Below are 12058 nucleotides of genomic sequence, written 5' to 3'. Positions count from 1 at the left end.
AGGAGTCTAGAAAACAGTCTTTTATTCCTCCCAGCTGCCCCGGGAGCATCCCAAGTGGTCTCTGTATGCAATCAAAGGGTGCTGCTGGGTCCAGGCCACACTACACCTGGAGCACTGTGCCTTCTCACTGGAATAAACAGAGGAAGTGCTAGTCCTCCTATTTCAAAATGCCTCCCTGCCTAATCACTAGAAGTCCCACACTCAAGGGGTTATGAACTGGTTTGAAAAAGAAAAGAAAGGAGAGGGGGCTGTGGTGAGAGCTCCCATAAGCAATTAAACAGCTTCCAGTGTACAACAAATCCTGTACATGTAGAGACTGACAATCCCACCACTCTGCAGGCTCTGCTGAGCCCCCCAGCCCACTGCTGTCTCTACTGATCCCTCTCAGCCTTCAGAACAGTGTCATCAGTGTCCCCAAGGAGTGACTGTGCCGTGAGCAGTTTCAATCTTTGCTAGTGTTGATCCCATCACAAATGGCCATGGGTTTACTCCAGCTCCTCAGGTAACCACAGCACAACCACAGCCTTTCCCTGTGACATCTTCCAGGCCTATACTTGGTCTGCATGAGGAAAAGCACAAGTCCCAAAGAGAATCAGTATTTCAGATACTGAAGGCAGGAGGTTTACTATTTTCTGTTATTTCCCTACACGGTCAAAGCCTTACATTTTAGTCCAGCAACTTCATAGTCTTCTTCCTCCTCCTCTTCTTCCTCAGCATCTGGTTCATCAGAAGGTTCCTCACCTTCTTCACCTTCATCTTCAGCAGAATCCTCTGCGTAGTTCCTAGAACAAGGCAGGTGTATGTGTTTGTGATACAAGAGCCCGAGCATCAGTGGCCCCAGTACTGTTTGGGCTGTACAACAACACCAGGCTCAGCCAAAACCTGCTTGCTGTACTCCAGAATATCAAGTTATAGCTATAGCTCAAAGGGCAATTCCTCAGCTAAACATCTGAGCTGAAAATTCCCAAGAGCTGAATCTAGATATTTTTTGGTATTCTAGGCACCATGACCATGGGGCAGGGGATTATAAGACTGTGATTGCTGTGTAATTACTCCTCCCTGAGAGGATGATTTGCTATTTGCCCAGGTCTGCAGGCCCAGCCTGAAGAGTTTCAACAGGGGCTCTTTTTCCTCCTGGAATATTTTCCCTATACTTAAGGAAATAGATTGGTTTCCTTACACTATGGGAAACAGATTGGTGAACAGAATGTCAGGCTCCTCATGTGCTGAAGTCAGAAGCCACACAAACTCCCTGCCCAGCACATTCTAGCTTCTCATCTGCGTCTGTTCAATCATTCATAGAATCATAGAATGGTCTGGGTCAGAAGGGCCCTTAAAGCTCATCTTGCTTCAGTTCCCCTGCCATGGGCCAGGACACCTCTCACTAGAGCAGGTTACTCCAAGCTCCACCACTTCCAGAGATGGGGCAGTCACAGCTTCTTTGGGCAATCTGTGCCAGGGCTTCATCACCCTCACAGGGAAGAGTATCTTCCCAATCAATATCCAATTTAACCCTGCTTTCTGGCAAGGAAGAATGTCAAGGAAGCCATTCTCCCTTGTAAATAGTCTCTCTCCATCTTTTTTCAGGCTTCCTTCAGGTAATAAAAGGCTGCAATTAGGTCACCCCAAAACCTTCTCTTTTCCAGGCTGAACAATCCAAACTCTCTCAGCCTTCCCTCATTGCAGAGGTGCTCTATCCCTCATATCAACTAGGTGGCCTCCTCTGGACTTGCTCCAATAGATCGATGTCCTTCCTGTGCTGGGATCCTGGAGCTAGACAAAGCACTGCTGGTGGGGTGTCATTTAGACTATTAAAAACCAGCATGCACAGGCAAAAGGGGACACAGGCAAAGCTGCTGTGGGAGTCTAAATCCCCTGGAGAAAGAGGATCTTCAGCTTAAGCAATTAAAGGAATAAAACTTCCAAAGCACAGGGGGTAAAAGATCTGTCAGGCTGACATTCTTTTCCTCTCTCGGCCAGGAAGTCAAGAGCAGAAAGCAGAAAACAGGACAGGTGTTCTCCACCTGATGGCTCTGGGCCAGGAGCTGAGCAGCTTGCAGGTGACTCTGCCACATCAAAGTAACTATGAACTCAGGCTACAACAGCTGTCTTTAAGCCCTGTCATTTCTGTACAAGCCTGATGAACTCTTGAACGGTGTCCAGGGAGTAAGTAATACTTTTAAAGCCATACACCAGCTGCACAGTACCGGCTGGCACACCTCTATTGTGTTGCTCCTCTGTCAGGGAGGATCTGGTGGCTGCTTCTGTATCAGGTGCCACTCAACAGCCTCACCTCACTGACATACGGGGGATATGCAGCACAGTCACCACCAGCAAATGACACTCACTGTAAAATGCTTAAGTTTCAGCTTGCAACTTAAAAAACCAATCTAAAACCCATGCTGTCAGGAGGCAACTATTCATATTTGCCACACCTCCTCAAATCACATTCCCTTTGTCACATTATAAAGTGGTCCTGTTTTGCTAAGGTTATCAGGTACAGAAAACCATTAGAATGGCATTTTGACTTGTCATAGCAGAGTAGGAATTGAGCTGCAGACTGGAGTAATGTCTGCTCTAGCTTACAAGAATACTGCAGTAACCCAGCCCAGGGACTCACAGAATTGCAGCCACCTACTACATGAAGAAACAACCCTACCAGATGCTCAAAGGAAAACAACCCTTGGTGCAACTAATTTCGGTGGGTGTTTTGCCTATGTTTTCATTTCCAAACCAAACTTATTTATTAAAACTCATGAACTTGTAATGCATCAGTACAACACACAAGTGCGCTAAACTTACATCCTGAAACTGCTTTTCTTCTGTTCCAGTGCTGCTTTACCTGGGTGATTTCAAACCTTCTAAAGGGGCTTTGCTCCAGGCTGGTCTGGGTCTTGTGAAAAAAGGCCTGGGACTGTGCTGTGGCAAGGCTACGGGCAGGAAGGTCACTCACCTGCTTCGTGAGCTGCGCCGGGCCGTCGAAGGCTGGCACGCTGGGCACTGCCATTCCCCGTCTGGGATCTCATAGAGTGCTGGCCGCAGGCAGAACAGGTGGAAGGCCTTGTTACACTCATCACACAGGATCAGCTTGTCATCCTCACCTAGGAAAATGCAGCTCACTTGTAACAAGGCCATAGCCTCACTCAACCCGAGAGGCAGAAGCTGCTGCAGTGCTAGAGGGCAGGATTAAGCAAGAGGAAGGTGCAGAGTCTTCTCTGAAGGCAGGGACCCTTTCTCTTATGGCCTTCTTTGGGGATCCTTTTTTCTGTCCCACCACTATATTTATGAACAGCAGCATTTAAAAAAAACAAAACCAATGCAAAGTCCATTGCCCTGCAAAGATTTCACTGAAGGCAAAGATAGAAATCTGCCAAAGAGGTTCCACTCAGACAAACATGGGGAAAAGTTTGCTGCAAACAGGGCTCCAGAGCTGTAAGCTAAAAACGGAGCTATTCTTGTTCTATGTTCAGTCTGGTTAACCTACAGGGTATCTTCTTTCTACTCAGGTTGACAAGGCTACACTGAAAATCAGTATGCAGCAGGACTAGTCTCTCTCTGTGCCTTCCACTGATGAAGGGAAACAGGGAAACAATCCTGAGCCAGCTTTCCTTTACTGAAGTGGAAAAAGAAAGTGCAGAGGGCTTGCCAGCTTGTCTTTCTCTAACATCTCGGTTCTTAACTTCTGTGAAACTACTGTGTTAGTCTCAGGTGAGTGCCCCCCCCCCCTTACTTTTGCCTAGAAGCTCCTCTCAACAGTAGGTAGGATAGTTTTGGCACTGGTTTGGAATACCCCTGAGGTTCTGCAGTGAAGGCAGATTTTGCACCAGTTCAGCCCTTACTTCTCTAAAGGGATGGATGACAAGTTTTGTGGTAAACAAAAGTTGCCCAGCAGTCCCCCGAGCTCTGCCTGCCCTCATTTCCCACTACAGTTTCAGCAAATATAAAAGTGGTGACGCAGAATGTACCAACAGGCTCTTTCCTCCAGGCTCCCATTCAACAGGAGAGGTTATGGCAGAACAAATACCAGTACCTGGTCTCTGCTGACACCCCTTCTACTTCGCTCTCCACCTGGAAGACTCTAAAGTCCTTCATTCTACAGTGCACACAAAGAAAGTATCCCCTCATCACCTGTTTGGTGACCTCTCCAGCTCACTGAATAGTTCTGCTCCCACTCTGGCCTCAGAGCAGCAATATCCCACCTCACTTTCCCCATAATAACTTTCCCAACCTCTCTTTGCTTGCTCCTTTTCTAAAAGACAGGATTAACTGACAAGGCTCAGAGACCCAAAGACCATTCCAAAAATGAAACTAGGGAATGGACAGTTGCGCAAATGTTCCCAGAAGGATTTGTAGATGACTTTCATTCAAGTACCTTAAATATCCAGGGGATAGCAGCTCTGCAATACTGGCTACATAAGAATGGTTTACTGGAGTCAGGGTCAAATGTTTCTGAGAGGTCAATGCTGCTGACTGTAAATCCTGACATTCAGAACTTAAAATACAGCCATAGTCAGTGACAGACTACAAGGACACATTGCCTAAGCACAGCAGAGAGGTCATTGCCTAAGCACAGCAGAGAGGTGACAGCATCCAACTGTTACACAAGCAGGAATTCTGTGGGCAGGAATGCGTACCTTTCTTGCGACACACTTTGCATCTGGCATTCTCTGCTGACATATCCCACTTGATACAGGCATCCAGCATCCCCAGCAGTACATGCATACGGGAGAAGGTCTGGGCCTCACGGATTGCTGTCTTCCATTTCTCCACGGCTGAAGCAACCTGCAGACAGACCTAACATCTTAAAACAATGCACAGACACAGCTCCCTTCATTCTAAACTTGTTTTTATATCCCTTAGCTGGGACCCTTCATAACCAAAGCTCAACTCTGATATTTCTTTCCTTCTGTGTTACCTCAGCAGTTCTGGTTGTGGTTTATCCATATCCAGTCTCCCTGGATCAAACAGTTTGTTCATAACAGTCAACCGTTTTGCATTTCACGGGCAGGCTGAATCAACTTACGTGAACTCCACTAAATTCTTGCTCTGAAGGTCTAACCCAAATAATCACCAGGCTAAGAAAATAAAAGGCAGAAATCTAACATTGTAAAATGTGGGAGGAAAGTTGTGGAACAGCTGGCAATCACAGTGGAAAGAGGATTGAAGTGGCCTGTGCTGCCCTCCAGTGGGTACCACACAGGCACCTGGACCTCAGCAACACCAGTGCGGTCCCTGAGCTGCTCAGGTGGCAGAGGGAACCCTGTGCCACCAGCTACAATCACACTGCACAGGCATTTGGACTGCCAAATATGAAACCAGCTGCTTCCCTGAGACACTATGGCCTCAGTTCATCTGAAATCCCAGAAACTGGGAATGAGGATGACAGCATCAAAGCTGAGCTTGCACCAGGGCAGCTGCCAGGGTCTGCACAGAGCAAGGCCGATGGGAAACCATACACCCAGCTCAGGAGGTTTGGAAACACCATTTTGATAAATCCGAAATGCAGCAGGACAGAAGTTATCCAGAGCCCTGTCCCTCTCCAATGGTAATCTTGTGCTCTACAACAGTGAGGCGATGGCCCAGACATGACAGGGATGTAATAGGCCTTAAGTTAATGTTCTTCTACTCCAGGAGAATGAAAAAACAAACAGTGAAGTGTCAGATAGGAAAATCTAAACTCTGCAGCTGACGGCAATTTGGGAGCCAAACAAAACCTGAGAGTTTTGCAGAGTTGCACATTCTCCTCTGATTGAATTTGAGGAAGCACAGCATATATCAGATGCTTGGAAAAACACACAAACTGTTCTGAAATGCCAACATCCCTACTGCTGTTGCGGATCCTGGAGAACCACCGGAGACAAATGTAAAGCTGCCCAGCCCACTGTGGAGGTTACACAGCTCTGCACTCTTTCTTTGCAGAACATTGTTGAAGTGCTTCACATACGGTGTAATTGATTTTCCAAGAAACTGTTCCATGGGTTTTCCTGTTAACATGCTGGGCCAAGATAAATCTGCAAAAGCTGTTGGCAAGTTTTGCTGAGATATTTCTCCCCAGGTCTGTGGAATTTAACAGATTTCTAGCCTTGCTTCCCAAGCATCAGGAGACTGTGGCATTTGAACAGCACCAGTACCAAGGGAGTTCCAGCTGCCAACAAGGCAAAATGGGAGACTGGAGGAAGTTACTTAAATCCCCTCCATACCAGATAGAAGCAACCAAGCAGGGGAAAAAAAACCAAAAAGCAACCCCCAGAATAAAAGAAGTCCTCAGTCACATGTCAACCTCAGTGTGACAGAAAACACCTTCTTTGGTAAAGGTAGATAAGCCTCTAGATATAAAGGCTCTCACCTGGCACCCTGAGCTGAAAGCCCTTGGAACAGCTGAAACTGGAATTGCTTGGTTGTGAAGCCACTTTTTGAGGGATTGTCTGCAGGTGCAGACTGACTCTCCCCTTGCATGAACTACTGAACATGGGTCACGGGTGATAATCCACCCACATTCTTCACTTTTCTCACGCTGTAGTGATGCAATGTCATGCTGCAAAGAGGTCACATGTTCCCTGCTACTGCCACTGGAAATGGGAATGTTTACATAAACAGAGGCACTAGCCTGATTTTCAGGAGCAGCCACAAGCCAGGTCTCACTGCAATCCTTTGCCACTCAGCAGTGTGAGCTCCAGCAATGCAGCTGAGCCAGCAGGAACCCTTAATACAGACAATTATGTCAGCAAACGGGTGCCTTGCCTGTTAAGCCATAATTTGTTTCTCACAGGGAAAATGAGACATACCCATACCACAGGGCTGCAATTCTTCCTCTAAAGTCTGGAAGTACATTGAGTGTATTTTTCCAGTGTGGCTATGCTGTATTTTACCTCTTATGTGCTCTCAGTGCAGTTCTGGCTCAAAAGGCTTCATAACTCCTAGCCTATCCAGTAGATTTTTCTCCACAACAGTCTGCCTGGTAGTCAGGGATTTTCCTCAGATAACTGTATCTAAGAAGTAAGCTGCTCTTTCAAGGTCATCTGTAAAGGTTTTCTGCTTTGCCAAAAAGAAAGCTTGTTCCAGATAAACTGAGGTTAAAAAAAAATTGCCAAACCAAACAAACCAACAAATAACCCCAAAAACATTGCTTGTACCACCACAAAGGTCTAGAAAAGTCTGAACAAGATAGTAAGCACTGCACTGCATAAATAAATGCTCCAGACAGACTGGCATGACACTAAAGCCAGTGCTTGCAGGGAGGAGACCTGCACAATCACATATTGGGACTGTGTTGTAGTAAATCTGATGCTATCTTGAGTATGCCCTACAGGTACAGCCTTCAGGGTTATAGCTCTAAGGCAGATTGGAGTAAGGCACAATATGGTGCTGCTGTAGAAACAGGAAATGTGCTGATCCAAATCCTTTCTGCCTCAAACCTCACCAATTTTACAGTGAGCTTTCGGGATACAGCATCCTCCCATTACCCTTGCATTTAGGATTGAAGATTGAAAATTAGCAAAGTTTAAATACTTCAGGACAACTGAGGAATGTGAAAATTTCTAGCACCTATCCACATTATCCCACTAACATAGCAATAGCACAGCTTAGTAAAGACCTGGTGTTCAAACAAGCATTCAGCATATAGTGACAGGAGTTTTTAAAAAATCCCCACAGATCCACACCAAAAAAACTACTTCCAATCTCAGTCACAGATTCCCAGAAAGGTTTGTGTTGGAAGGGACTTGAAAGCTCATCTCGTTTCAACCTCCCCTGCCCTTCCCCTCTACCTACCATTAGATTAGGTTGCTTCAAGCCCCATCCAACCCGGCCTGGAACACTTCCAGGGATGGGGCAGCCACAGCTTCTCTGGGCAACCTGTACCAGGGCCTCACCACTCTTACAGGAAAGAGTTTCTTCCCAATATCCACTCTAATCCCACTCTCTATCAGTATGAAGTAATTTCCCCATGTCCAGTCACTACGTACTCTTGTAAATTAGTCTCTCTCCACCTTTCTTGCCTGCTCCCTTCAGGTAACCACAGATGAATAAATATTTGGTTTTTTTTAAGTTGGGACTTTCAAGTACTTCTGCTGATCCAATTCTGATATTGTTGCCTCTGCTGAAGTCAGTGATCAGTCAGGGCAGAGCTGAGGGCAGTGGGGAAAGTCTTGTCACAGGGCATTAATGTCCTACTCAACTTAGTGTACAGAAACTACCCCTGAACTAACCCCTGTTATGGTGAAACGCTGGTGCACCACAAGTGCCTGCAGTACCCTTCCCAACCCTCTGCAGCTCCTCTCTATCCCTTTTATTAGGAAGGATATGTATTTAGACCTACAATACCACTTTTCTCCTGGAGGCTTGCCCAGGAGGCTTGTTTGCCCAGACATATATCCAAGTGCTTCCACACATCCAACAACTTGTATCTCCCTTTGCCTAATGTGGTATTTACCTGAATCTCACTCCCTTGAAGTCACCAGAACCCCAACATGTCTCTCCTTCTCTTTGTGGACCAAAGCACCATCAGACCTCTCTGGCAGATACAACACCTATTAAGTTCTGTGAAAATGCTCCATAATATACTCTTATTTAAGCAGAACTGTATGGAAGGAACTTGACCCATTTCCTATTCACAGAGAGAAAATTAGGTAACTCCCTATTATTTTTATTTCCCCCATACATTTACTCCTCAAAATAAACAGGCAACACCTGGCCCCATAAACACCAACACACTCAACTACAAATCTGAAATGGGAGGAAGCTGCTCAAGATTTAGTACCCCAGGAAATGTACTGCTACTGCTCAAAGAGTTCTACTGCAAGACCAAAACGGAGCCCTGAGGTGAACAATACCTTGGCTTCTTCTGCCATTTTCTTGTCTTCATCTATCTCCTCAGCCCTGGCAATGTAATCCTCTCCTTGGTGTTTCCTTCTCTTCTGCTTAGGGGCCATGAAACCTTGCAGAAACTTCTTAACAACGCCAGCCTGGAGCGCAATCACACACTCTCCAAAATCCTTTAGGCTCTCCAGCGAGTACACCTGTTGGAAGAACATATGACCCCGTAACAGCTGGATATTACTCTCTCTGCTGCTTGAAGTGCATCTGCAAATGGACACCCATGGTACCTAATGCAGTGTGGTTACCTGCCACACCTGGTTATGGAATCAGCATATTGCTGCTGTCTCAACAAGACATGCTGGCTTTGATGTAGAAGATAAAAATCGGCTATGGAGTTTTGCTCCATAAAGAAGTCTGCCATAAGAATATGTACACAGGACAATTGAACAGGATACTCAACTCCAACATTATGACCTGCCTACACCTCAAGCCATCAGCTGTGTAATCTTGAAATAATTGTTTAAAGGACAAATGAGAAAATTGATTTCCTGCTCCTCTTGTCTGAGGAGAACAAAAGACTGAAGACCTTCCAGAGAAAGTATCATCTCATACTTGTCTTGTTCAGTACTTTGCCTGTTCACTCACTTTTGCTTCATATTCTGGTGTCACATCAACATATCCCAGGCCTCCCTTCTGCAGCCGCGTTGCAACCTCAATCAGATCGCTCCGGAGGTAGTTCAGCAGTTCCTGGTTGCCATCACAAGATTTGAGGCCCAAGTTCTGTTTCCGAGCCAAATGGATCGAATGTGTGATGTCCTGATACCTGGAAAATCAAACCCAACCTTTGAGTACAGGCAGAGCACTGCCCTGGGAGCTGGGCAGGCTCTGGCACAATGGTCTCCATTGAGAGCTATGAGCTCCACCAGTGCAGAACGTTCTTTGAAAGACACATGAAAGCACGTGGCAGTTCTGGCTCAGAGCAACCAGCACTGCCTTTGTTCCTGGTTTCAAGGAGGAATTTAAAGACTGGCAGAACTTCCTCACTCTTCAGTGTTGTTTATCAAGAATCTGCCCAAGAAAACCAGCAATTACTCAACCTGAATGTCCTTCCATCTTCAGCATAGGAATAATCAAAGCCCAGCCTGGGATGCTGCCCCAGGAATGGCAAGGATTGCTGTGGCAATGACATGCTCTGACTTGGAGAAGGCACACATAGAAAAACAAAGAGCAGGCTCACTTTTTCTCCAAGCGCTCCTTGAGCTGGCTCTCCCTTACTCCTTGGGGGTGCAGGCAATCCAGCAGCTCATCCAAATCCTTCTGACTGTCACAGAGAAACCTGAAAGATAGAAAAATGCACCTAGATCACCTAGGGTATCTCTGTGACAATACAATTTCGTCTCCTAAATAGTTCCCAACGATCAGTAGGTAGGGATAAGAGGTAACCTATATCCTGACCCCATGGAGCAAGGTGAAACACTTCCAGGAATGCTGGTAGAAGAATTCTGACTCAGGTTGGCTTTGTTTCAAGGTCCCCAAATGTAGCCAATGTCAGGGTAAGAAAAACAGAATCAAAATAAACACAAAACTGGTTTATAGATTTATTTTCCCCATTAAGTTTATTAAAATGTTGGCATTTGAATTTAGTTGTCTATCCCAGGGATTCCATTCACTACTCTGCAGTTAATTTAAGTGATCTGAATGTTGTGTTAGATGTACTAGAAAAGAGACTAACACACTATGCACTGACAGCATGGCAACTTAATCATATTTTCTTTCATTAACCAGAAGTCCCCAGAATAAAAAGGAGATGTCCTGGCTGATCCCACAACTTCTGCTGCTGGAGCTGTGTGCCTGTGCAGGCTCTGTCTCTGCAAGTGCATATAAGTCCTCCTCTCTAAGCTTGCCCAAACTTGAAAGCTCAAGTGCAGAATCTGAAAACCATACTGATCAGCTTGAAACCTTCCTGCTCAGGAATCCTTGATGACAGCGATGGCTATCAGCAGTTAGCCCAATCTAAAAGGGGAACTACTTTTACAGAGTTCTCTAAATCAAGATATTCTTCAATTCCAAAGTACAATCACGTTTGCATATTGGGTTGTACATTTAAATGATATTTAAGACAACCTGAAATTCTGCGCTTTCCTTCTTTTCTTTCCAACTCTATTCCAGGAAACCATGGAGACTCTTCATGTGATGAGATGTGGATTCAACTTGAGCTTCAGAGGTCATTTACAGAAACTATGACTAATTCCCTATCTTCTATTAGAGGATTGCTCATTAGAAGATGGAAGACAAGAGATAGGAGAATCAACCTTATTTGGAAACAACTGCAAAGGACCACTCTGGGCCTTACCAAAAGATTCCAGATCTAATCTTTCTTCTTGGGCACAAGCTCAGATGAGCCAAGCAACAACTAGAGAAGGATATTGTTGTGGCTCCTCTTGGAATACCAGTGCCCACAATGCTTATTTTTCTGGTAGAAATACTTACTAAATACCGTGTTTGAAAGTATTTCATAATTCTATGTATGGTCCTACTAGGGCAATGGCCTCACAATTTGCATTCAGCTAGGAAATTCATTACTCTAATAGAACATAGGATTGATTGTTCAACAATGGAAGCAGGATGTTTTTTAGCCAGTCATCTGCTTCAGTACATCTGACCCTGTGGAGCATCCTCACTCTGCACCCTGAGATCAAAACCTTTGGGCACCACTACTCTCTGTACTTCTCCCTGTGGAAGACGACAGAGCAGCTTCAAATATCCTTCACCCACTAGAATCTGTCACTACCTGGGAATGGCATAAACCACACTCCAAACCATCTGCTCTACAGATACACAGCACAGGAGTATTACCCAGACACATTGAGATGGGTTGCCCAGGTCGTGATAAAACAACATCAGACATCACCATACACCATGGAATTCAGCTAGAAAAATATTCAAGATGACAATGCCTGAGCTTTCCCTGCTTTCTCCCATGGAGACAAATTAAAGGGGGGAAGTCACTGCACTGTTTTGTAAAAAGGAAAACTGTAAAAAGGAAAGGGAACTGGAAACAGTTGTCATGTAGGGTTTGTGAGAAGACAACACAGGCTGCTGGGCAGCTGCAGAAAGCAGCTCCCACTCTTTTAAGAAAGCCAGAGTTAAGCCCTGGTACAACTTTGTTCCTGCTGAAAAGGATATGGAACAGGGAAGGAAGAACATCTGCAACAGGTACTTAAATCTTCCAGTTCACCCT

The 12058-nt window shown here is 45.5% G+C and overlaps 1 protein-coding gene across 3 annotated transcripts in view; it reads right to left on the bottom strand.

Annotated features, from left to right (window-relative positions):
- The window catches only part of BAZ1B (bromodomain adjacent to zinc finger domain 1B), a 44678-nt gene that overhangs the window by 6089 nt on the left and 26531 nt on the right, over nt 1–12058 (bottom strand). For 2 of the 3 annotated variants that reach the window (XR_008440203.1, XM_053995960.1), the window contains exons 11-16: nt 10055–10153; nt 9463–9640; nt 8832–9017; nt 4635–4782; nt 2954–3101; nt 664–782 (exon numbers count right to left, since the gene is read on the bottom strand). Coding sequence is in view for 2 of the 3 variants with exons in the window: in XM_053995960.1 (XP_053851935.1) it covers nt 664–782; nt 2954–3101; nt 4635–4782; nt 8832–9017; nt 9463–9640; nt 10055–10153 (878 nt within the window). In the remaining variant the exon portion in view is untranslated. Of the gene's footprint in view, nt 1–5; nt 560–663; nt 783–2953; nt 3102–4634; nt 4783–8831; nt 9018–9462; nt 9641–10054; nt 10154–12058 lie in introns of those variants that run through there. The other variant, XM_053995961.1, reaches the window with a different exon arrangement.

Source organism: Vidua macroura, chromosome 20, assembly GCF_024509145.1.
Source record: "Vidua macroura isolate BioBank_ID:100142 chromosome 20, ASM2450914v1, whole genome shotgun sequence".
Classification (NCBI taxonomy): domain Eukaryota; kingdom Metazoa; phylum Chordata; class Aves; order Passeriformes; family Viduidae; genus Vidua; species Vidua macroura.
Note: the sequence above shows the minus strand (reverse complement) of the source record. Positions and strands in the feature narration are given on the sequence as shown.